We start from the raw sequence: 23,736 nt of genomic DNA, 5'->3' as shown, positions 1-23,736 counted from the left end.
TGTCCTGAAATCGATATCTAACCTCATCACTATCTTTGCCAAATTTCCTATCACCTGCCAATTGTATAATATTGTTCCCTACACCTGAATCTAGACCATTTACAAAAATAATGGACTCAAAACTGACCCTTGGGTTGATTCCTGCAAAACGCCTCCCAGTCTGAACAACAATCGCCCTCTGCTTTCTATTACAGAGCCTATTCCAAATACATAACACCACTTTCCCTTCCGTTAGCTGGGCTTCCATCTTAAGCCTCCTTGTTGAATATCTTGAGAGTCCTTGTATACAATATCTACAGTATGTTCTGTCACCTCATCAAATAATTCAGCAACTAGTTAGACACAATTTGCCTTTAACAGATCCATAACAGCTGGCCTAGATTAGCCTAAAGTTTTTGTTGCTGATTTTTAAGAACTTTCCCATCACTGTTCGGTTGATTGGCCAATTGTTTCTGGGTTTCTCTTTTCCCTTCCTTGAATAATGGTTATAACATCAGTAACTCTCTCCTTCATCCAATGAGGATTGAAAGGTTGCGACCAATCTCTGTTATTTCTACCTTTTTGCTTCTTTCAGTAGTCCAGAATGCCTTCCATCTGGACCAGGTGACTTAGCAACTTTCAGTAATGCTAATCTTTTAAGTACATCTTGTGTCTCATCATCGAGTCGATAACTTTTCTCTTTTAGTGCAACCTTCACATCATATGCTTCCATTGTGAAGACAGATGCATGTTGACCCTGTCCTCCGTCTCTACGTGACGAAATCCCTTTGGGTCTTTAATTGGCTCAACTTCTTCCTGAGTTAACTGCTTACATTTTATATACAAAATGTTCTGGGGTTCAAGTTAATGTTACCTGCAAATCTTTCCTCGTAACCTCTCTCCCTCTTATACTTTCAAGTGCCTCCTTTACTATCTGTAATCATCCTGGCTATTAACTGAATCTTGCTCTTGATACTTGTCATAATCCATTTTCTGTTTTACTTCCACATTTCCTTTCTAATCCAGGGCACGTTAGCTTTGGATGCTCTGCCTTTTCTCCTTTCCAAGGAATATCTGGTTTGTACCTGAATACTCTCCTCAAATGCCTACTGTTACTGCTTTACCCTGAGAACACCTCTTACAATCTATCTGTGCACGGTCCCTTCTTAAGTCACTGAAATTAGCTCTTCCCCTGTTCTTTTGCTTTATTCTTTTCATGGGGTGTGGGTATCGCTGGCAAGGCCAGCATTTGTTGCCCACCCCTAACTGCCCTTGAACTGAGTGACTTGCTAGACCATTTCAGTGGGCAATTTGAGTCAACCACATTGCTTTGGGTCTGGAGTCACATGTAGGCCAGACCAGGTAAGGGTGGCAGATCTCCTTCCCTAAAGGGCATTAGTTGAGCATTTTTACTTTTGCTATTTTCTGTTCCTTTTCCATGGTTACTGTACTCTAAACTGAATTATGTTATTGTTGGCTGGGTGATCCCTAACGTCCTTTTGGCCTACTCACTTCCCAGAACCAAATGTAATGCTGCTTGCTTCCTCGTTGGTCTCCAGACACGTTAATTGAGAAACTCCTCTCTCTCACTACACTATTAGGGTAATTAAAGTCTCCTAATGTTACTACTCGGATTTGTTGCATGGAGATATGCTCATTTACCTCCCCACGGTTTAGCTGTATATCTTTAAAGGGGGGAGAAAATGCACCCAGGAATGTAAGAGTCCCTTTTGTTCCATAATTCAATGCCAGAGAGATCAGGTTGTGAAGAAGACACTGAGACTAGGATGCTTAGGTGGATGCTTATTGCTTGTGCACTGTAACACCATCCCCCCTCAGTGCTGGCTGTTCTTTAGATACACATCCGAGTATAATTAACTGACCAAACCCAATACCTGTTCACCTTATTATCTTAAACAAGTAAGTATTTAATATCCATCAACAGAACCTTCAAAGCCTTATAGATTCATCCCTAGAACCATTTGGTAACATCATTTAGCCCTTTGAGCCTATTCTACCATTCAGTAACATCATGACTGATCTCCAAAGGCAGGTCCTTTGCTCTGTATCCGGTCTCAGGTTTACATTTGATCTAGTGCTTGTTGCTTGTGGAAGTGTTCCAAACTTCTGTAAAGTCAGATCTGAAATGTTAACTCTTGTTTCTGGGAAGGTGGCTGCTGAGTATTTCTAGCATGTTCTGTTTTTATTTCCGATTTCCAGCATCCACAGTATTTTGCTTCTGTACCAAATGTCTATCACCCTTTGTGTATGGAAACGTTTCCTAACTTTCCTCCTGAAATATCTGGCTCTGATTTTTCGAATATGTCCCCTAGACTTCCCAACCAATGGGACTTCAATCAAATCACCCCTTAACCTTCTAAATTCCAAGGAATATAATCCAGTTTGTCTACCCTCCCTTTATAATTGAACTGTTGTAGTCTAACTGTCCCAAGCTGTCAGTATAATGTGCAGTTTAGGGAGGCATGCTCGAGCACTTCAAGAATGTCTGTAGCCTAGGATTTGAAGTATTTGTCCTAATTTTACTTTTTTAGGAAAGATCTTGATACCAGTGATGGAGACGTGACTGAGGAATTGCTGCTGCATTCAAAGGTGAGGAGATTGAGCCTGGGACACACTCTTCAGCATTGCTTAGTAGAATGATGGGGATACCTCATTCTCAGTCTGTTCCTATTAAACCCAGCTAGAGGCTGCTGTTGTATTGGATCATGTAAACTAGAGCCTGCCTGGGTTTGGTTCCTAGTCTGCCCAACGTGTTAAAACTAAAATAGTAAGGCTGAGAGCCTTTTGCACTCAAAGGGGTGATGGTGGTGTAGTGGTAACGTCACTGGACTAGTAACCCAGAGGCGCAGGTTCAAATCCCGCCATGGCAGCTGGTGGAATTTAAATTCAGTTAATAAATCGGGAATATAAAGCTAGTCTCAGTAATGGTGACTGCTTCACTTGAAAGGAGTGTTTGGGCCCTTGGACGGTGAGGAGGGGGGAAGTAAAGGGGCAGGTGTTGCACCTTCTGCGGTTGCATGGGAAGATGCCATAGGAGGGGGTTGAGGTGTAGGGGGTGATGGAGGAATGGACCAGGGTGTCCCGGAGGGAACGATCCCTGCGGAATGCCGCCGGGGGGGTGAAGGGAAGATGTGTTTAGTGGTGGCATCATGCTGGAGTTGGCGCAAATGATGATCGGAGGATGATCCTTTGAACACGAAGGCTGGTGGGGTGATAAGTGAGGACAAGGGGGACCCTATCATGGTTCTGGGAGGGTGAGGGAGGATGCGCAGGAGATGAGCCGGACATGGTTGAGGGCCCTGTCAACCATCGTGGGTGGAAAACCTTGGTGAAGGAAGAAGGAAGACATGTCAGAGGAACTGTTTTGGAAAGTGGCATCATCAGAACAGATGTGACACAGGCGAAGGAACTGAGAGAATGGGATGGAGTCCTTACAGGAAGCGGGGTGTGAGGAGCTGTAGTTGAGGTAGCTGTGGGAGTCGGTAGGCTTGTAATGGATATTGGTGGACAGTCTATCAGCAGAAATTGAGACAGAGAGGTCAAGGAAGGGAAGGAAAGGGAAGTGTCAGTGATGGACCATGTGAAAATGATGGAGGGGTGGAAATTGGAAGTCAAATTAATAAAATTTTTCCAGGTCCAGACGAGAGCATGAAGCAGCACCGAAGCAATCATCGATGTACCGGAGAAAGAGTTATGGGAGGGGGCCTGAGTAGGACTGGAACAAGGAATGTTCCACATACCCCATAAAGAGACAGGCGTAACTGTCCCATACCCATACGGGTACCCATAGCCACACCTTTTATTTGGAGAATGTGAGACAGAGTTTAAGGAGAAATTGTTCCGTGAGAGAACAAGTTTAGCCAGACGGAGGAGAGTAGTGGTGGATGGGGATTGTTTGGGCCTCTGTGCGAGGAAGAAGCGGAGAGCCCTCAGACCATCCCGGTGGGGATGGAAGTGTAGAGGGATTGGACGTTCATGGTGAAGAGGAGGCGGTTGGGGCCGGGGAACTGGAAATTGTTGATGTGATGTAGGGCGTCAGAGGAATCGCGGATGTAGGTGGGAAGGGACTGGACAAGGGGAGAGAGAAGGGAGTCAAGATAGCAAGAAATGAGTTCCGTGGGGCAGGAACAGGCTGACACGATCGGTCTGGCGGGACAGTCCTGTTTGTGGATTTTGGGTAGGAGATAGAAGCGGTCAATTGTTTTATCGATCTATCTTTTTATCTCCATCTTTTAGCCCATCTTGATCCCTTCCGCTCCCCCCCACCCCACCCCCACTAGGGCCATCTGTCACTTGCTTGTCCTGCTTTCCATCCTTAATGTCACCATTAGCACATCCCTTAGATAATGTCACCACTGTCAACACTCCTTTGTCCTTTTGTCTGTGACATCTTTAGCAATCTCTTCTTGGCCTCCACCTATCACTGGCCCTCTATCCAGCTCCACCTGTCCCACCTCCCTCAACCAGCTTATATTTCACCTCTTTTCTATTTTTCCTTTGTTCTGATGAAAAGTCATACGGACTCGAAACGTTAACTGTGCTCCTCTCCGCAGATGCTGTCAGACCTGCTGAGTTTTTCCAGGTATTTTTGTTTTTGTGCCTGTTTTCAGTATGTGGACTGCAGTGGTTCAAGAAGATTCACCACCACCACCATCTCAAGAGCAGCTAGGGATGAGCGATAAGTGCTGGTCAGCATTGAGCACATCCCAACGTTAACATTGAAAAATCTAGTGTCTCAGTAAATGGGCTTCCCTCTTGTTTTTCCTCTTCCAGAGATTTAATCTCCGTGAGAGTAGCATGGGCTCCCGATATGCCATGGAGTTTTACGAATTGGAGAAGATTGGCTGTGGGGAGTTTGGTGCGGTGTTTAAGTGTGTGAAGCGACTCGATGGCTGCCTGTACGCCATCAAACGGCTGAAAAGACCCCTCTCCGGCTCAGTTGATGAGTGAGTGTCAAGTGCTCCAGGGTGCTCTGTTCTTTGAGATGGAAGTAAATAATTAATTTGCCTAATTTTCCAATATTGCCCTGAACTGACTGCAGCTAATCCACCAACAGTAGGATTCTACCTCAATGATGTGGCCAGTGTGCTTCAAGTAGACTAGACTTTTAGTCCTTCCTTCAGTGGGGTGGCCCTTGCACCTCTGCCAGTAGGTTTTAGGTTCAAGTCCTATTCGAGACTTGAACACATAGCCCAGCAGTGTTAGCCTGGATGATTGGAGGTACCACTGAGATGCTAAACTGAGGCCCCCTATCTGCCCCTAGTTGGCTGGATGTTGAAGACTTTAAGAATAGAGGAGTTCTCCTGCAGCAGAATTTTTGCCCTTGGCGGGGATGCTTGGTGGGCGGGGTGCCCGCAATTGGGGCCAGAAGGCGATTTCACACTGGCGGGTCAATTAAGGCCCGCACATCATGAAGTGTGAGTGGCAGAGCTCAGCGCTGCCTGTGCGGGTGGGGGGAGGAAGGTGGGTGTGAACTTGTGGATGCGTGAGAGTGAGCGCTTCATAATCCCCGAGGCACAGCTGTCTCGGGATGAAGAGATGAAAAAAACATGTAATGAAACATGTCCCCTCGTGACTGTCACATGAGCAGGGACATGTTAATTAAATTTAAAAACTTTTTTATTTGCTTTAGGAAACCTCATCCCGCCTGTGGATTGAGATTTCCCAAAAAAATGCAAAGGCCGCTTGGCCTTTTTGCCTGCCCGCCAACTGTGAGGTTGGACAGGCAGCGTAAAACTTAAGGCCATTAAATAATCAATTAAATGAACAGGCGCCGCTGACTCTGGTGTGCACCCGCCCATCGAACTATCGAGCATCATTTCACGCTCGAGTGGGGCAGGTGTGCACACCCACCCATCCACCAAGCGGAACTTTCTGTCCATGGTGTCCAATACTTATCCTAAAACACTGGCCACTAAACAGATTCTGGTCCTTTAACTCGGTGCTGTTTGTGGGACCTTGTCATTCCATTGGTTTAAAAGTGCCTGAATATAATGAGATTGTGAAGGGTGCTTTTAATGCAAATATTCTCTTCCTGGCTTTTGCCCCTCTACCACCAATGTTTTGTCCTGATTTCAATTATATTGAGTCAATTATTTTAAAAATAGAGGTATTGCTGCAGATTGAAGCAGGCCTTTTTAATCTGGGTTCAGACTGAAGCTGACCGTTGCTGGGAGGTCTGTTGTCACTGTGCTGCTGTGTTTAACCTGCAGGCAGACTGCACTCCGTGAGGTGTATGCACACGCGGTGCTGGGACATCACCCCCACGTGGTGCGGTACTATTCGGCTTGGGCAGAGGATGATCACATGCTGATACAGAACGAGTACTGTAACGGTAAGGACCACAGGCATCTGACAAACCTTGAAATATAGCAGGAGTGATTGGTTCACAGGATGTTGGAGGGCATGAAAACAGGCCATTCAGCCCCTCTTGTTCTGCCATTCAATTAGATCATGGCTAATGGGTATCTCCATCCCATTTACATATCTTGGTTCCGTGACCCTGAATACCCTTGGTGAAACCTGTCTAGTTTGACATTTCTCAATTGACCCCCAACCTCGACAGCTTTTTCCTTTTTTGAGGGAGGGTTCTAGATTTCCACTCCCCTTTTGTGTAAAGCAATGCTTCCTGATGTTCCCCTGAATGACCTAGCCTACCTCTAACTTCTGGACTTTCCCATCAGGATGGGAAATGGGTAGATAAAGAGAAAATGTCGACCCCTTGGACCACCTTATACCCCTCAATTAGATAATTGCTTACAATTATACAGGGGAATACAAACCAGTCCATGCAAACTCTCATCATTTAACACTTTTAGTCCTGGTATCATTCTGGGGACCCTGTGCTGCACCCAGTCCCAGTTCCCAGAACTCTAACGCAGTCAAACCAGAGCTTTATAATTGAAAAGAACTTGCACTCCTTTGCATTCCAGCCATCTTGAGATAAAGGCCAGCATTCTATTAGCCACTTAAGTTTTTTCCTTGCACCTGCCCTCTTATTTTTAAGCCATTGCTAATTGGACCCCTAACCTCACTCTCTGCTCCCTCTAAATTCTCTGCCGCAGGGAAGAACAGGGAAGAGGTCCTGCTAGGGGAATATCAGTCTGGAGTTAAATTAAAAAGGACTGCCTCAAAGGTGATAATCTAAGGATTCTTGTCCAAGCCACATGCTAACTAGTGTCTAAAGACAGATCAGGAAGGGGAACGTGTGGCTATAGAATTGGGTTTCATTTCGAGGGAGAACTGGAATAAAGGAAAGCGATACCTGGCACAGGCTTCAGGTGAATCTGACTAGGCCCAGGTCCTGATAAGGATGAATAGGGTGATGAAAACAATTTTAATAAATGGGATGGGGAGTGTGGTCAGTTAGAACCCAGAGTTAAACTAAATGTTTGTTTTTAAAAACATAAAATAAGTTTACAGCAATAGTTCCGGTGAAAGGGATATGAATGCAGTTAAAGAAGTTACAGATAAAATGCGAAACAAAAGGGGCAGGTCAAACCTAAGTAAGAGTTTCTTATACTAGAGTACGAGAAATAAATATTGAAGATTCAAATACAGCTTGGAAGGGTTTGACATCTTGGCCATGTGAGATATGGCTGGAATCTGGTCACAATTGGGAGTTAAATATTTGTGGTTACAAAGGAGTTTAGGGTAGGGAAACTGGAAGAGAAACACGATGCTGAAAAGAGACATGTTGGCTGTTCAAGCCTAATACCTTTTTTGAATTACCTGGGAGCCCAAGGAACCTGTATTTCCCCAATGCCCCCCTATTGCTTTCTCCATGGCAATGTCTCAGCCGACCAATCAGCACTCTTTTCTCTTTTGTATAAGTTGCGATCCTTTGAAATTTGACATTCTTGCATTTGTCCTGATGAGAGTAAGACAAAAAGCTTTGGCAACATATCTCTTTTCAGCAATATTCAAGTTCTGTATGACCAAGGGCAATAATTGCCCTCTCTCGAGGGCAACTGGGGATGGGCAATAAATGCTGGCCTAGCCAGTGACAACCACGAATCCCATGAATGGAAAGGAAAAAAGCTCCTAGGGTTGTAGAATTTCTAAACTTTTCTTTAGCAGCATGAGACCAAGACTGATGACAGCAAACTGGTCAACAATTGTCAGGTGAAACTGCAAATGAATGGTGGGAGGCAGTCAAAAATTAGTTCTATATTTAGCCAAATGTATGTGTGAGGGGCAAGAGCTCTACTTGTCAACATGGCTGCTTTCATTGATAAGGTGGTGGGGTCTACGGTGGTGAGATAAACTATGTGGGAAAGGACAGCAAGTTGAAGACAAAAAAACAGCTGCAAAAAGGAGATGCCAACAGAAGCTTGCGATGTCTAGTGGGAAACACAAAGGTAATGAGGAAATTTAAAAATGGGTGAAAGTCATACTGGAAATGGAAAACTTATTGAATAATTAGAGGAAGAGAAAATCTGACAATCCAGGAAAATTAATATTGAATTAAAGACTGGAACTCCCAGTTAACATAAAGCTATATATAATCATACTATAAAGCCTGGATCCCTAGGATCTGATGGTTTCTTCCCCGGGATGTAGGCAAGGTAATTGTAAATGTTTTAGCAAATCTTCCCAAATACATGCAGTTCAGAAGTCATAGACCTCGTTGTCGACCATCTATTAGGGGGGAAGCTTTTGGAATTGAAAATGAAGGACAAAATGAGTGAACAATTAGAGACATTTGAGCTAATTTGAAAGAGCTGACATGGATTTGTGAAGGATAGGTTATTCGTATATGGACTTCCAGAAGGCATATGATAAGGTTCCACATAAGAGACAGTTAGTTAAAATTAAGCTGCATTAAAGGTACATTTACCTGGGTTAGACAGTAAGCATAATGGGTATGCATTCTAATGGTGTCTCAAGGATCATGAATTGAACATACAAACAAGGAGCAGGAACAGGCCATTTGGCCCATCGAGTCTGCTCCGCCATTTAATAAGATCATGGTTGATGTGATAGCAACCTTAAATCTGCATCCCACCTGTTACCCCCTTGTTTACCAAGAATCTATCCACCTTTGCCTTAAAAATATTCAAAGACACTGCTTCTACTGCCTTTTAAGGAAGAGAGTTCCAAAAACTTCTTGAGAATTGATGCTTGACAATGTTCTTGTTTGAGAGTCCACTTATGATCAGAGCTTCCCCTTTGGTTAATTGACCTGTCTCAACTGACCAATTGTCTGATGTTTGGATTGAAGCTGTCTTGCTTTATATGGGGGCATCTTCAGTTTGAATGCTTTCTCTGATCTGCGTTGGGACATTTGGAAGGTGGAGTGAGGACTTGCTGACCATTTCTGCTCTAGTTAATTTCATCCTGAGCCAATGGCTGCCCACTTCTGAATTGGGGTGAGCCCTCGGGGGTTTCCCCGTGTTATATCATGTGGCTGGTGGATTTCACTCCCTGGTCAGCCATTTCACTGCCTCGTTCAAAGGAGCAATAAAATGGTTGTGCTGTACCTTGAGAATCTCTTTCGATTTCACCTCCCTCACTTCAAGGAAACTGTGGTTTCAGGGGGAAGTCTGGCAGATGCTCTGATGGAGAACTCGCAAGAAGGAATATTGCTGGCCGAGGGGGAGCTGAAGGAGATTCTACTGCAAGTTTCAATGGGACTGAAGTACATTCACAGCTCCAGCCTAGTTCATATGGATGTCAAGCCAAGTGAGTATTGGGGCTCTGTCTGGATTGGAGGACAGAGGGCTGAAACGCCTGGGTGCTTGATGCCAATTTCCTTATTTGACTGAGTTCAATGAATAAACTATTTCTCAATTTGAGAGTCTGCTCCAGCTATGTATAAAAGCTCGTACACTTCCATTAATTCCACAGCTGCTACTACTGACTCTAATCTCTGTCTTAAACTGGGTTCACCATGTACTGATGTACAGTCACAAGTGTTAATTGTGTACTGGTCACTCAACCACATTGACCCATTGCAGTGTTGCCCCCTTAATCTATCATTAGGACTGCAGATACCAGTAGAGGTTGTTTCTATTTGCTGGTCTGTCCTTACAGATTTACTTTAACCTTGTTGAGCTCTGTTCAGAGACATCTTGAGCTGAAGTCCTGTTGGACGCTGGGTGAAAGGTGGGGCATACTGGGTGAGAGGTGAGACATACTTTGTGCTGTTCATCTGGATGCCTCACATTTGGTATTGTCATGACCGGCTCGATGCTCTCTCCCATACCCCTAGTGAAGGTCCATTCAGTAACGTAGCTGGTGTTTGTTGCTGCTATCCCTTAGGTAACATCTTCATCTGCCAAAGAGTGATGCCTGACATGATTGGATATGTGGAAGAGGACAGTGACGCTGATGAGGAGGGAGCCTTGGCCACCAACATACTGTACAAAATTGGTAAATGCCTTTCGGTGATGGCTTTGGCGAGTTGGAGCTATGTTTTGGGGCCTGCAGAAGCACAAAGTGGAGCTGCAATTTGTGTTGTGTTCACTAAACCTGGTTTAACTAATTACCTGCCCTCGGAACCAGTCCAGTGGGCAAGGGGATCTTAGGTTGGGGCCTCCAGGCAGCACATCCCAGGAAAAAAGGGAATTTGTGACAGGAATCTTGCTGCTTTAGTTTGAGAAGACTTGACACAAGTAGAAATACTGCTGGTTTCCATCCTGGCTTCCGTTTTTGTTGATATCCTGCCTCTTCTCCCATTTTAATTGCACATCTTGGCTGCTCAATAGTTCAGCACACTAATATTCTGACTCTACATCTTGATTTAATTTTACTCTGCACTAAAGGTTCATATAATGTAGCTTTGGTATTTTAATGTAGCCAGTGACTGTGCACTAACTGAAATGCCTCTGCCTTCAAGGTGACCTTGGTCACGTGACATCAATCTGCAACCCACAAGTGGAGGAAGGAGACAGCCGCTTCTTGGCAAATGAGGTCTTACAAGAGGTAAGTCCAATGGTAGAAATGTGGCAAAGGGCAGCCTCCCCTAAAATGCTTGCTAGAATGAGCTGGTGTTTGAAAATGTGAAGCCCCCTCTCTGAGAGGGAACCTTTTCTCCTCCTTTCCTGCTGTTCCATTTATCTTGAATCCATTCTGGCTAAGCTCCTGGTCAGATTAACTTTAACCTTGTTGAGCTCTGCCTGAGAAATGGTTAATCTGACCAGTTACTCTAGTAACCAAGGACTGAAGGTTGGAAGAGCGATCCTTTATCTGTGTAACTTGGCTCATTACAGTGTTCTTAAAATAAAAACAATTCTCATTTTGCTTAGAGAAGACCTTACAGAATGGTTACAGAACAGGAGGAGGCCATTTGGCCCATTGTACCCATACTGGCTTTGAAGAGTAACTCGCCTAGCCCCAGCCTACCTTCCCCTATAGCCCTTCAAAATTTTTTCTCTTCAGATAATTATTCAATACCCATTTCAAAATACCTTGCTGATATATCTCAAATCCAATAGTTACATTACATTCAGACTTTGAGAGAAGCTGGATATACCATCTACACCGTTCATTTACATTGGAGGTTCAACCATTATCCTCTTCAGCAGGAGCTCCCAATGAGCGCTTTTTGCTCATTCCCTGTTGGAACTGCCTGTGAGCGGTTGATTGTATAAACTGGTTTGCAATCCAATTATTTAGCCTCTACCTTGAAAAACTGTTCAATGACCTTAAATTGGGATAAGATGTGTTATTTTGCCAGTCTTTTCAATGTGTTGAAAAGAGACCAATTTCCTGTAAAGTGATGAAATGCAGTAGGCTGTGTGGGTGGTCTGCTTCCATGTCTTCCTATACCCATTATGCCAACACTCATTCTGCAAAGAGTAACTCACCCCCTGACTCCCCAAAGCCTGTCCACCATCTACAAGGCACAAGTCAGGAGTGTGATGGAATACTCTCCACTTGCCTGGATGAGTGCAGCTCCCACAACACTCAAGAAGCTCAACACCATCCAGGACAAAGCAGCCTGCTTGATTTGCACCACATCCACCAACATTCACTCCCTCCACCACCGACGCACAGTAGCAGCAGTGTGTACCATCTACAAGATGCACTGCAGCAACTCACCAAGGCTCCTTATACAGCACCTTCCAAACCCACAACCACTGCCATCTAGAAGGACAAGGGCAGCAGGTAGATGAGAACACCACCACCTGGAAGTTCCCCTCCAAGCCACTCACCATCCTGACTTGGAAATATATCACCATTCCTTCACTGTTGCTGGGTAAAAATCCTGGAACTCCCTCCCTAACAGCACTGTGGGTGTACCTATACCACGTGGACTGCAGCGGTTCAAGAAGGCAGCTCACCACCACCTTCTCAAGGGCAACTAGGGATGGGCAATAAATGCTGGCCTAGCCAGCGAAGCCCATATCCCGTGGATGTATAATTTTAAATTATTCATTGTGCAACCAACGTTCCCTCAATCTTTTGTATTGCATGGGTTCAACTCTTTTGAACACTACTAGTCCACGCAGTGTACATTTTAATAATCAGAACATTCAAGGTTGAGAGAAGTTTCTTTATTTCAATGTGTCATGCATCTACATTGCTATGTGACTGTATACACATGGACCTTGAAGAGAACCTTGCATGAATAGATTCTGCACTGAAAACAATGGTGGAATACTGGCCAGTGTTTTGCTTTTCTGTTAAATGCTGATTTATTTATTTTTTGATCCCTGTCCCGAGTTGCTGGGACTCCTGTGATTCACATCTTGGAATAGCCTCCTTCACAATGTAGTGATGGCCAAATCTGGATCTCTGTTTACAGTGGGATCTAGGATGATTTTTAATTTATCTAATGTGGTTGGTTGAGGAAATTGTTTGAATTACAGAACTCTGCCAATAATTGAAGAACACATCCTTAAATGATGGTTCTTTAGAAACAAAATAACACCACAGATCAGCATTTCCAGAGGAGCATGTGTTGCAAATAAGCTGATATGTGTAATATTATACACCAATATTTTAATGTAAGCGTGAAGTTGATGGGACTTGCTTCCCTTAATCCTGGTATCCGAATTGCCTGGAGAGAACCCAGGCTAACACTCCAATGCTGTACTGAGGGAGTGCTGCACTGTCGGTGTTGCTGACTTTAAGATGGTCATTTACACTATGGATGTAAAATACCCCATGGCACTATTTGAAGGAACTACACTGGGTATCCTGGCCAATTTCAATCCCTCAACCAACACTCATATTTTCAAAGGGTGACTGAGTCTTTGTCCCATTGTTTGAGATTTTGCTGTGTGCAAATTGGCTTCAGAAGCTGTAAAGCTCATTGGAGTATCCTGAGGTTATGAAAGGCACTATGTAAATGCAATTCTTGCCCTTTTTGATCCTCTATCTGAACAAAATCATTATTTGCAAGACTGTGCTCAATGCCATGCATTCTGATCCCTCAGGACTATTCAAACTTGCCCAAAGCCGATATCTTTGCACTGGGTCTCACTATGGCACTGGCTGCAGGAGCAGAGGAGCTGCCTCAGAATGACATGACTTGGCATTACATCAGGAAGGGTAACCTTCCTGCAACTCCTCAGCAGTTGTCACATGACTTTTCCAGCCTGCTGAAAGTAAGTAAATAATTCTTTTTGATTTTAAGATGGTAGGTTTAATGTGGGCTGGGGGTTGATTGTCTGTGGTAAGTGAGGAGTGTTTGTGATGGAGAATGGTGCATTTGAGTGAGCATGTCCAGATCCAAAGCTGAAAGCAGTGTCCTGGCAAATATGTATCCTTCGATCAACATCACAAAAACAGATTATTTGATGGTTATGCCATTGAGTTTCCTGCGTGTGTATTGGATGCTGTTCCCTACATTACAACAGCAGCTATGCTCATTGGCTGTAAAGCATTTTGACTTTAGGTGGTTGTAGAAGGTGCTATATAAATTATTTTTTTTCACATCCTTGTAGATGCGGTGGCTGTTGAGGGACCTCAGGGCAGGATGGCTGAGCTGGTCATTGTCAGTAAAATCACTGGCCACTTGCACAAGGGGAATGGGGGAAAGATGCTGTTTGTGGAATCCTGGCATGGGATATAATATTCTCCTGCCTGTGGGTCATACCAACACAACCCTGTCTGCATGCTTCCCATAGGCTCCGGCACCAGCTTTACCTGCAGTGTTCCTGTCTCCATGCCAAGCTGATGCTTTCCCCATTGTGCATTAATATCTCTATATGGTTTTCATTATATTAACGTGACTAAGTTCCTCACCAAGGGGAAGTGAAGCTACCAAACTTTTAAGTAATTTAGTGTCACAGACAGTTGATGGTAGGAACTTCCCCTCCCATTAAGAATGACAGATTATAGGTAACAAGAGTACAGTTACCTTATTAATCAGCTGATTATCCTTTATTGACAAATTGGATATCTGTGTATGTTCCTGTGAGATGGGCATGTGCACCACATGGTCTAAGATGCAAAGATCTAGCAGATACTTAGTCATGTACTGGCTGTTCAGGTTACCCCTCCCTAGATCGTCAATTTTATAGACCAAACATTACTTGAACAGTGGCTGTAGATAATCTCTGGGATCTTTTATTTGAATATATCCCTGACCAAGGATCTGGACTTTTGAATTGAATTTGCAGAGATCCTGGTCTGTCCAGCTGTAATCCCTGATCTACATGGACAGTTTAAAGTATCATGGAAATATTTCGGATGCTCATCCTCCTATCCATCTTCTAATGGGGGAGAGCCCACAGGGCTACAGGCCTTTAAGCCTTGAGATAAATAATGAGCAGAAGAGAGTAGGACAGCTTCAGTGACAGTAAATGGGGAAATGCATCTGTGTAAAGGGGGCTTCCCATGCGAATAGCTCATTACTGACTAATGTACTGGAAATCGTGGGAACCAACAATCTGAGGGTGAGGAACTTGGTCATATTAGTATAGAAAAATAAATACTGGAGAAATTAATACAACCATAACTGAAAACCTTATGGTGTAGGCTTCCTGCTCTGGGGATTTAAGAGGTGGCTACAGAGATGGGGATGTATTGGTTTTGATTTTCCAGAATTCCCTAGATTCTACAGTTGTGCCTATGAATTGGAAGGTAGAAAGTATAACTCCCCAATCCTTAAAGGACTGAGTGAAAACCAAGGGCTATGTAAACTAAAAGCAAAATACCTGCCCTGCCATCTCCAATAAGTGTTAATTATTGCTAATTAATTATAATTAAAGCCTACACCACCCAATGGGTTTTGGCACTGCCAGTGATAAAACAATATAGTACTTACAATACTGATGGAACTAACAACACCAGTTACTGGTTTACCTGCTCCTACTGCTGCACCAGAGTGGAAACCAAATACTGGAGGCTAAAAGAAGTAAAAGAGAAAAAGCACCTCCTCCCTGCCCTTCACCAAACTCCCCACTCAGCACCTCCACCCTACCCTTCACCAAACTCCCCACTCAGCACCTCCTCCCTGCCCTTCACCGAACTCCCCACTCAGCACCTCCTCCCTGCCCTTCACCGAACTCCCCATTCAGCACCTCCTCCCCGCCCTTCACCAAACTCCCCACTCAGCACACTCTACTTCTTGCAGTAAACCTTACCTAATGCACCTCTTTCCCCCTATGCACCAAATTCGCACTTTGAATCAAATTCCCAAATATACTCACACAGTCTCTGTCTCACTCAGGCCAAAGTCTCCCCTCTGTGACTATGCACCTCTTTCTTACATATTCTAGCATTTTCAGTACTATGCATGTCAAACTAACTAGCCTACATAGTCATAGAAAATGCTGCAAAAACTCAGGTCTGGCAGCAACTGTGGAGAGAGAGAAGCAGTTGATGTTTTGAGTTTGTATGACTTCTTTATACGGACTCGATGTTAATTCTGTTTCCCTCTCCACAGATGCTGTCAGACCTGAATTTTTCCATTTTTTTTGTTTTTATTTCAGATTTGCTCTGCTTGTGTACAGGACATAACCTGGACAATCTTCTGCATAACCAGGTAGATGCCAGTGTTGTAGCTGTACTGGGACAGCTTGGCTAGGAGTTGTTCTGGAGCACAAGTCTTCAGTACAATTGCTGGAATATTGTCAGGGCCCATAGCTTTGCAGTATCCAGTGCCTTCTGCCGTTTCTTGATATCACATGGAGTGGATCAAATTGGCTGAAGACTGGCATCTGTGATGCTGGAGACCTCTGGAGGAGGCCGAGATGGATCATCCACTCAGCACTTTTGGATGAAGATTGTTGCAAATGCTTCAGCCTTATCTTTTGTACTGATGTGCTGAGATCTTCCATCATTGAGGATGGGGATATTTGTGGAGACTCCTCCTCCAGTGAGTTGTTTAATTGTCCACCACCATTCACAACTGGATGTGGCAGGACTGCAGAGTTTAGATCTGATCCATTGGTTGTGGGATCGTTTAGCCCTGTCTATCATTAGCTGCTTACGCTGTTTGGCATGCAAGTAGTCCTGTGTTGTAGCTTCACCAGGTTGACACCTCATTTTTAGGTATGCCTGGTGCTGCTCCTGGCATGCCCTCCTGCACTCTTCATTGAACCTAGGTTGATCCCCTGGCTTGATGGTAATGGTAAAGTGAGGGATATGCTGGGCCATGAGGTTACAGATTGTGTTCAATTACAATTCTGCTGCTGATGGCCCACAGCACCTCGTGGATGCCCAGTCTTGAGTTGTTAGATCTGTTCGAAATCTATCCAATTTAGCACAGTGGTAGTGCCACACAACACCAAATTAGAAGCAGAACCTCCAAAGGTCATAATCTCTGAATTATTACCGGAGCCATGTGCAAATTGGCGCAGGACAAATCAGATTCTGGAGATCAGTATGTGGCTCGAAGACTGGTGTGGGAGAAGTGGGTTCCAGTTCATTGGGGAAAGTGGGATCTGTATTGTCGGGACGGTCTACACCTGAACCGTGCTGGGACCGGCATTCTAGCGAGCTGCATCACTAGGGAAGTAGAGAGGGTTTTAAACAAAATAGTGGGGAAAGGGATCAAATTTGGTAAGATGTAGTAAATCAGTAGAGACGAGGCAAAAAGAGAAGTATTATTACGGGCAATGAAAAACAGACCATGACGGGAAGGTGTAGTGTACAAATCTAACAGTAAATCACACCAGAGATTATAAAAAGAATAAAAGGGTCAAACTGAAGGCTCTGTATCTGAATGCACGTAGCATTTGAGACAAAGCAGATGAACTGAGAATGCACATAGATATAAATAATAACGATTTGATAGCCATTACAGATAGGTAATGTATATAATTGTGCAAAGATAGGTGGAAGGCCAGAAGATTAGGCAGAATATAAGGAACAGCAAAGGATGACTAAAAGATTGAGGGAAAAATTAGGGTATGAGAGAAAGCTAGCCAGAAATATAAAAACAGATAATAAGAGCTCCTATAAATCTTTAAAAAAGAAACGAGTTAACAAAGAGAGTATTTGTTCTATAGAAAGTGAGTCTGAAGAATTGATAATGGAAAACAAAGAGATGGCAGATGAATTGGACAGGCATTTTGTATCAGTCTTTGCTATAGAGGATACAAGTAACATCCCAGAGGCAGCTGCAAATCAGGAAATGGAAAGTAGGGAGGAACTCAGTCCCACTTCTCTGGTGATTGTAATTTTCCTGAGTTAATTGGAGCTGTGGGCTGACGAGTGCCTGGATCCTGATGGACTTCATCCTGGGGTCTTGAAAGTGGCTAGTGAGATAGTTGGCACATTGGTTTTAATTTTCCAAAACTCCATAGATTCGGGAAAGGTCCCATTAGATTGGAAGATTGCAAATGTATCTCTATTATTCAAAAAGGGAAGGAGACAAAGCAGGAAACTACAGGCCAGTTAGCTTAATATGTCATAGGGAAAATGTTAGCTATTATTAAAGAGGTTTAGGAGGGCACTCAGATTTAGCTCAAGGTCATCAACATGGTTTTGTCAAAGGGAAATCATGTTTAACCAACTTACTGGATTCCTTTGAGGAAATAACATGAGCTGTGGATAAAGGGGGACTGGTGTATGTACTGTACTTAGATTTCCAGAAAGCATTTGATAAAGTGCCACATCAAAGGTTATTGCAGAAAATAAAAGCTGATGGTATAGGGGGTAACATATATTGGCATGGATAGAAGCTGGCTGGCAGAAAACAATAGGCATAAATGGGTCTTTCTCAAGTTGGCAGGGGTGTGACGAGTGCCATAGGGATCAGCACTGGGACCTCAACTGTTTACAAATTATATAAATGACTTGGATGAAGGGATGAATGGGATGGTTGCCAAATTTTCTGCTGACACAAAGATAGGGAGGAAAGTAAGTTTTGAAGAGGACATGAGGCTCCAAAAAGATATAGATAGGTTGAGTGAGTGGGCAAAGATCTGGCAGGTGGAGTATGATGTGGAAAAATGTGAAATTGTCCATTTTGGGAAATGGACAGGAAGAATAAAAGAGAAGCATATCTTGATGGGAAATTGCAGAGCACTGAGATGCAAAGGGATCTTGGTATCTTAGTGCATGAATTGCAAAAGGCTAGTAGTCAGGTATTCAAGTAGTTAGGAAAACTAATAGAATGTTATTTATTGCGAGGGGAATTGAATACAAAAGTAGGGAGGTTATGCTTCAGTTATACAGAGCACTAGTGAAACCACATCTGGAGTACTATGTACAGTATTGGTCTCATTTAAGGAAGGATGTAAATGTGTTGGGAGCAGTTCAGAGAAGGTTTACCAGGCTAATACCTGGAATGGAGATGTTGGACAGGCTAGGCTTGTATCTGCTGGAGTTTAGTAGAGTAAGAGGTGACTCGATTGAAACATATAAGATCCTGAGGGGACTTGACAGGGTGGATGTGGAGAGGGTGCTTCCTCTTGTGGGAGAATCTAGAACTAGGAGTCACTGTTTAAAAATAAGGGGTCACCCATTTAAAACTGAGATGAGGCTAAATTTTTTGAGGGTCATGAGTCTTTGAAACTGAAAGGTGGTGGAAGCAGAGTCTTTGAATATTTTTAAGGCAGAGATAGATAGATTCTCGGTAAGCAAGGAGGTGATAGGTTATTGGGAGTAGGCAGGATGTAGATTTGAGGTTAATATCAGATCTTATTAAATATCTGAGTATACTATCATATTTAAATGGTGGAGCAGACTCGGCTGGCTTACTCCTCCTTGTTGGTATGTTGTATATACTGGGGATATGTTAACAGGGCACTGAAGGAATTGCTGATTTGGTAGAGTCAACAGGATTTATGAAAGGGAAGTTTTTTCTTTGACAATCTTAGTTTGTGAGAGTGGAATTAGCAAGGTGGACAAGGGTGGGCCAGCAGAGATAGTATACTTGGGCTATCAGAAGTTTTTAATTAAGTGCCCACAAAAGATTTGCACAGGATTTGACATTATAGAACAAAGAACAAAGAAAAGTACAGCACAGGAACAGGCCCTTCGGCCCTCCAAGCCTGCGCCGATCATATTGCCTGTCAAACTAAAACATTTTGCACTTCCGGGGTCTGTATCCCTCTATTCCCATCCTATTCATGTATTTGTCAAGTTGCCTCTTAAACACCACTATCGTACCTGCTTCCACCACCTCCTCTGGCAGCGAATTCCAGAAACTCACTACCCTCTGCGTAAAAAACTTGCCCCGCACATTTCCTCTAAAGTTTTCTCCTCTCACCTTAAATCTATGTCCCCTAGTAATTGACTCTTCCACCCTGGGAAAAAGCTTCTGACTATCTATTCTGTCCATGCCACTCATAATTTTGTAAATTTCTATCAAGTCGCCCCTCAATCTCCGTCGCTCTAGTGAGAACAATCTGGAAAAAAAGAATAATATTTTGGATTATATACTGTGTGGATAGAGGACTGGTTAAAGGACAGTGGGAACAAACAGGTCATTTTCAAGAAGACGGTGTCATTGACTGTTACATGGATCAGTGCTTAAACCTCCAGATATTTACAATCACCGACTTAGTTGATGGGACGGAATGTAATGTATCCAAGTTTGCTGACATTACGAAGCTGGGTAGCAAAGTAAGTCGCGTGGGAGACACATCATTTAAACGGTCAAGGTGGCAGGTGGAGTGTAATGCAGGGAAATGTCATATCGCCCACTTGGTAGGAAGAATAGGCAAACAGTTTTTAAAAAGGTGAGACCACTAAATTTTGGGATTTGGGTGTCCTTGTATGAGTCACAGTTAACATGTAGGTACAGCAAGCAACTAGGAAGGCCAATGATATGTTGGCTTGTATTGCAAGAGGATTAGAAGAGTAAGGAAGTCTTGCGGCAATTATACAGGTCTAGACGAGACCACATGTATAGTACAGCTTTCACCTTACCTTAGGAAGGGCATATTTGCCATTGAGGGGGTGCAAGTTCACTAGATTTGATTTCTGGGATGAGGGGGCTGTCTATTAGGAGAGATCGAGTAGAATGGGCCATTATTCTCCGGCAGTTTGGAGAATTAAGCTGATTGAAATGTAGACAAATGAGGGCTTGACAGGGTAGAGGCTGGGAGGATGTTTGCTGTGGCTGGTGACCTTGGGGATCACATTCCCAAATGGCCAAACCCTTATCCCGAGATCCGAGATAAGGAAAAACTTCTTCATTTGAGGTTGTGAATCTTTGCAGCACTTGGAAAATGTGGCACATGGGGAGGAACATGAGCTGATGTAAATGTTCAGCCATGAGCAGAGCAGGCTCAAGGGGCCATACAGCCTAACACATATTCCGATTTCTTCTTACTTTGTGCAAGACTGAATGTGCTCTTTACTAGATGTTATGCAGTTGTGATTGCTGTGAAATTCTAACCACTTACTGTATCTTTTATCAATTCAAATGGATAGTTGCCTGACTGAGTTCTGCAGGAGTTTCCTGGTAAAGTTAGTTAATTTAATTTGGAATGCACAATTTGTTATACCAACAGCTAAGTGAATGTTTCTAACTTTGCTCCATCAGGCAGTCTCTCTGTTTTATAATGGCTGTGTGCTCTCATTCTCCAGCTTATGATTCACCCAGATCCTGCGGAGAGACCATCCTCGGCTGGGCTGACAAGACATCCCACCCTTCGCAGGAATTCCAGGAAACTGGCCTCGCAACTCCGGAAAGAGCTCAACGTGGAACGTTTCAGGACAGCAATGTTGGAGAGGTATTGGAAAGAGGGGGAAGATGGTTTTACAATAAAATGAAAGCCGAGTACTGCAGACACTAGAAATCTGAAATGAAATAAAAACAAGTGCTGGAGAAGGTCTGGTTTTATCTGTGGAGAGAGAAACGGTTATCGTTTTGTGTTGAATATAGCTCTTCAGAACTCCAGCTTCATTGGATTTGATTGCAGCATTTTCCCATGAAATAATTCAACATTATATCCACCTTCATCAGTGCCCACTTGAGCTGGTCTGATGGTTTAGCTTCAGTTTGAGAGATGGATATTTCTGTGGAGGCCCTCACAATGTTTCTTGGCGCTGTTACCCAGGCAACTGTCTCATGACCTCCAAAGCTGGAGAATTTGTTTTGTTCTTTGGGATGTGGACGTTGCTGGGGAGACTGGCATTTGGCCATCCCTAGTTGCCCTTGAACTGAATGGCTTGCTAGGCCATTTCAAGCACACTGCTGTGGGTCTGGAGTCACACGTAGGCCAGGCCAGGTAAGGACAGCAGATTTCCTTCCCTAAAATACCTTAGTGAACCAGATGGGTTTTAATGACAATTGGTGATGGTTTCATGGTCGCCATTACTGAGACTAAGTCCAGATTTATTAATTGAATTTAAATTGCACCAGCTGTAATGGTGGGATTTGAACCCATGCATTAGCCTGGGCCTTTGGAGTACTAGTCCAGTAACATGCCACCATCGCCCTCTAACTAACCCCTAAATGATGTGGAAGAACAAAACGGGCTGGTATTGTAGCGAGTGACTTCAGAAGAATTGACTTGAGCCAAATGAACTGTTTCTGTTGCCTCTAATTTGACTCCTACAACATGATGGTGCTCGGTGCTTCCTTTAATTCTTGTGTTTTCTCCTAAATCTTTTAGGGAGTTGATGAAGGCGAGACTGTCTCAGGGTTTCCCACAGTCGGATCCTAAAACTCCGCATCCAGTCAAGAAACCAATCCTTCCGGAAAAGAGGAACCAAAGGCTAGTGGGAGGCAGAAGCAACCGCTCAATGAGCTTTAACTGTGTTGGGTACTGAGGGCCACCTATATGGGGCTGGAGGAGATTCTGGCAGTGGCCGGGTGGGGTGATTTAATGTTAAACTGGCCCGGCCAGGCTTCAATAGGCATGTTTCCAGTCATAGTTAAATCAATCTACCTAAAGTGGAATGAAGACTCTGTAAACCAGAAGCTTGACTAGTTTTGTTAAACCAAGAATCTTTAAATGTAAATTTTGATCACCTCTACTATGTTTAGCCCTTTTGATACCTGTACACTTGTGTGTAATGGCAGCTCTTGCCTTGAGTATTTTTATATTCTGTTATTCAAAACAGCCTCTCTATAACCTGTTGACCTTTTTAAATCTTCATGTTTATTTTTCATCACCAGGAACTTGCTCTCCTTTTTGGATCTAAACCACCACATAGTTAGATATTTGGAACTGTTTGAAAAATCCCTCTAATACAGCAATAACTTTGACTGTATGTCTTTTAGACTCCAAGAACACTTTTGGAGGGGTCTTGAAGCATCACAAGTGTTTGCAATGAGTCCGAGTCGTGTATATATTTGTGTTGGTCAGAAATGTCAATGAGAAGACTTGTCCCTTTCAGTGGGGTTGGTTTTAAGCTTCTGACAACTCCTCACCATGGTAATGGGATGTTTTGGCCCCTGTAGGTTGGGATGAGCCTTCAAGAGATGTAGCAAGTCTGAACTCAATTGTTCGGGAGGAGCAGAACCTTTGTTTGGTGGTATGTCTTTAAAAGGAAAACGTCTCAAACCACTGTGTAAACAGAGGGAATAACCTTTTATCTAATTTTATTTAATTTTTAATGGATAATAGAATTCTGTGGAGAATTCAACTGTGTAATTAAAGTTTTAATTTTCGTATTCCTGCCTGTGCTTCCAGTCATTAATAGGTTGCAGTTCTGAATTCAGTGTTGTGGTTTAGCCAGTGTGTCTCTTGGAGCCCTGTACGCAGCTGCTGCTGCTTCTCTTACTGATGCTGGGACACTGACCCACCAGAGGCTGCTGGCCTGGCCTGCCCTGCCCTGCTGGCTGGCTAAATACTGGGGTTTCCCCCAAACCTTGGATTTGCTAATTACTCTTATTTTACATGTGGTGTCACCAGGGTGCCAAAGGGCTAGCTAGGTGTTTGTTTTTGGTGGGGGAAGGGGAGGAGAGGTGACAGATTCTATAGTTGGGAGGAGGGGGAGATGATTACAAGTTCTGAATGGAATTTTGCTACTTGGCAGCCGGGGTTTCAGACATGACGACAAATGCAAAAGGTTCTGGAATGAGGGTGAGCAGCCAGAGCTTGTAGTTCATGTCAGACTTAAATGTGGGAGGCAATGATTGGAAAATTTGCTGGTGAGACACAAACCACACAAGTGTAGTTGATAATGAAGAGGATAGCTGTCAACTCCAGAATGACATCAATGGTTTGGTTGAGTGTGTGGAGGAGTGGCAATTAGAATTCAATCCAGAAAAGTGAGGTAATGCGTTTCGAGTGGGCAAACAAAGCAAGGGAATATTCAATAAACAGAAAGATATTGAGAGGGGTTGAGGAGGTGAGAAACCTTGGGGTACATGTCCACACATCCCTGAATGTGGCAGGACAGGTGGATAAGGTGGTAAAGAAAGCATATGGA

At 43.7% G+C, this 23,736-nt stretch overlaps 1 protein-coding gene across 1 annotated transcript in view; it reads left to right on the top strand.

The window, feature by feature from the left end:
• Nucleotides 1-22,975, top strand: part of LOC144696383 (wee1-like protein kinase 2-A) — a 40,044-nt gene extending 17,069 nt beyond the window's left edge. Inside the window, exons 3-11 of the mRNA XM_078567593.1 lie at nucleotides 2,532-2,589; nucleotides 4,774-4,946; nucleotides 6,213-6,334; nucleotides 9,538-9,684; nucleotides 10,264-10,374; nucleotides 10,841-10,926; nucleotides 13,386-13,556; nucleotides 20,941-21,086; nucleotides 21,972-22,975. Coding sequence (XP_078423719.1) covers nucleotides 2,532-2,589; nucleotides 4,774-4,946; nucleotides 6,213-6,334; nucleotides 9,538-9,684; nucleotides 10,264-10,374; nucleotides 10,841-10,926; nucleotides 13,386-13,556; nucleotides 20,941-21,086; nucleotides 21,972-22,128 — 1,171 coding nt within the window. The 3' untranslated portion in view covers nucleotides 22,129-22,975. The remainder of the gene's footprint in view (nucleotides 1-2,531; nucleotides 2,590-4,773; nucleotides 4,947-6,212; nucleotides 6,335-9,537; nucleotides 9,685-10,263; nucleotides 10,375-10,840; nucleotides 10,927-13,385; nucleotides 13,557-20,940; nucleotides 21,087-21,971) is intronic.
• Nucleotides 22,976-23,736: the final 761 nt, after the last annotated feature.

The sequence above is a fragment of the Cetorhinus maximus genome, chromosome 22, assembly GCF_964194155.1.
Source record: "Cetorhinus maximus chromosome 22, sCetMax3.hap1.1, whole genome shotgun sequence".
Lineage (NCBI taxonomy): Eukaryota > Metazoa > Chordata > Chondrichthyes > Lamniformes > Cetorhinidae > Cetorhinus > Cetorhinus maximus.
The sequence above is the reverse complement of the archived record's forward strand: the minus strand, read 5'-3'. Positions and strand labels throughout refer to the sequence as shown.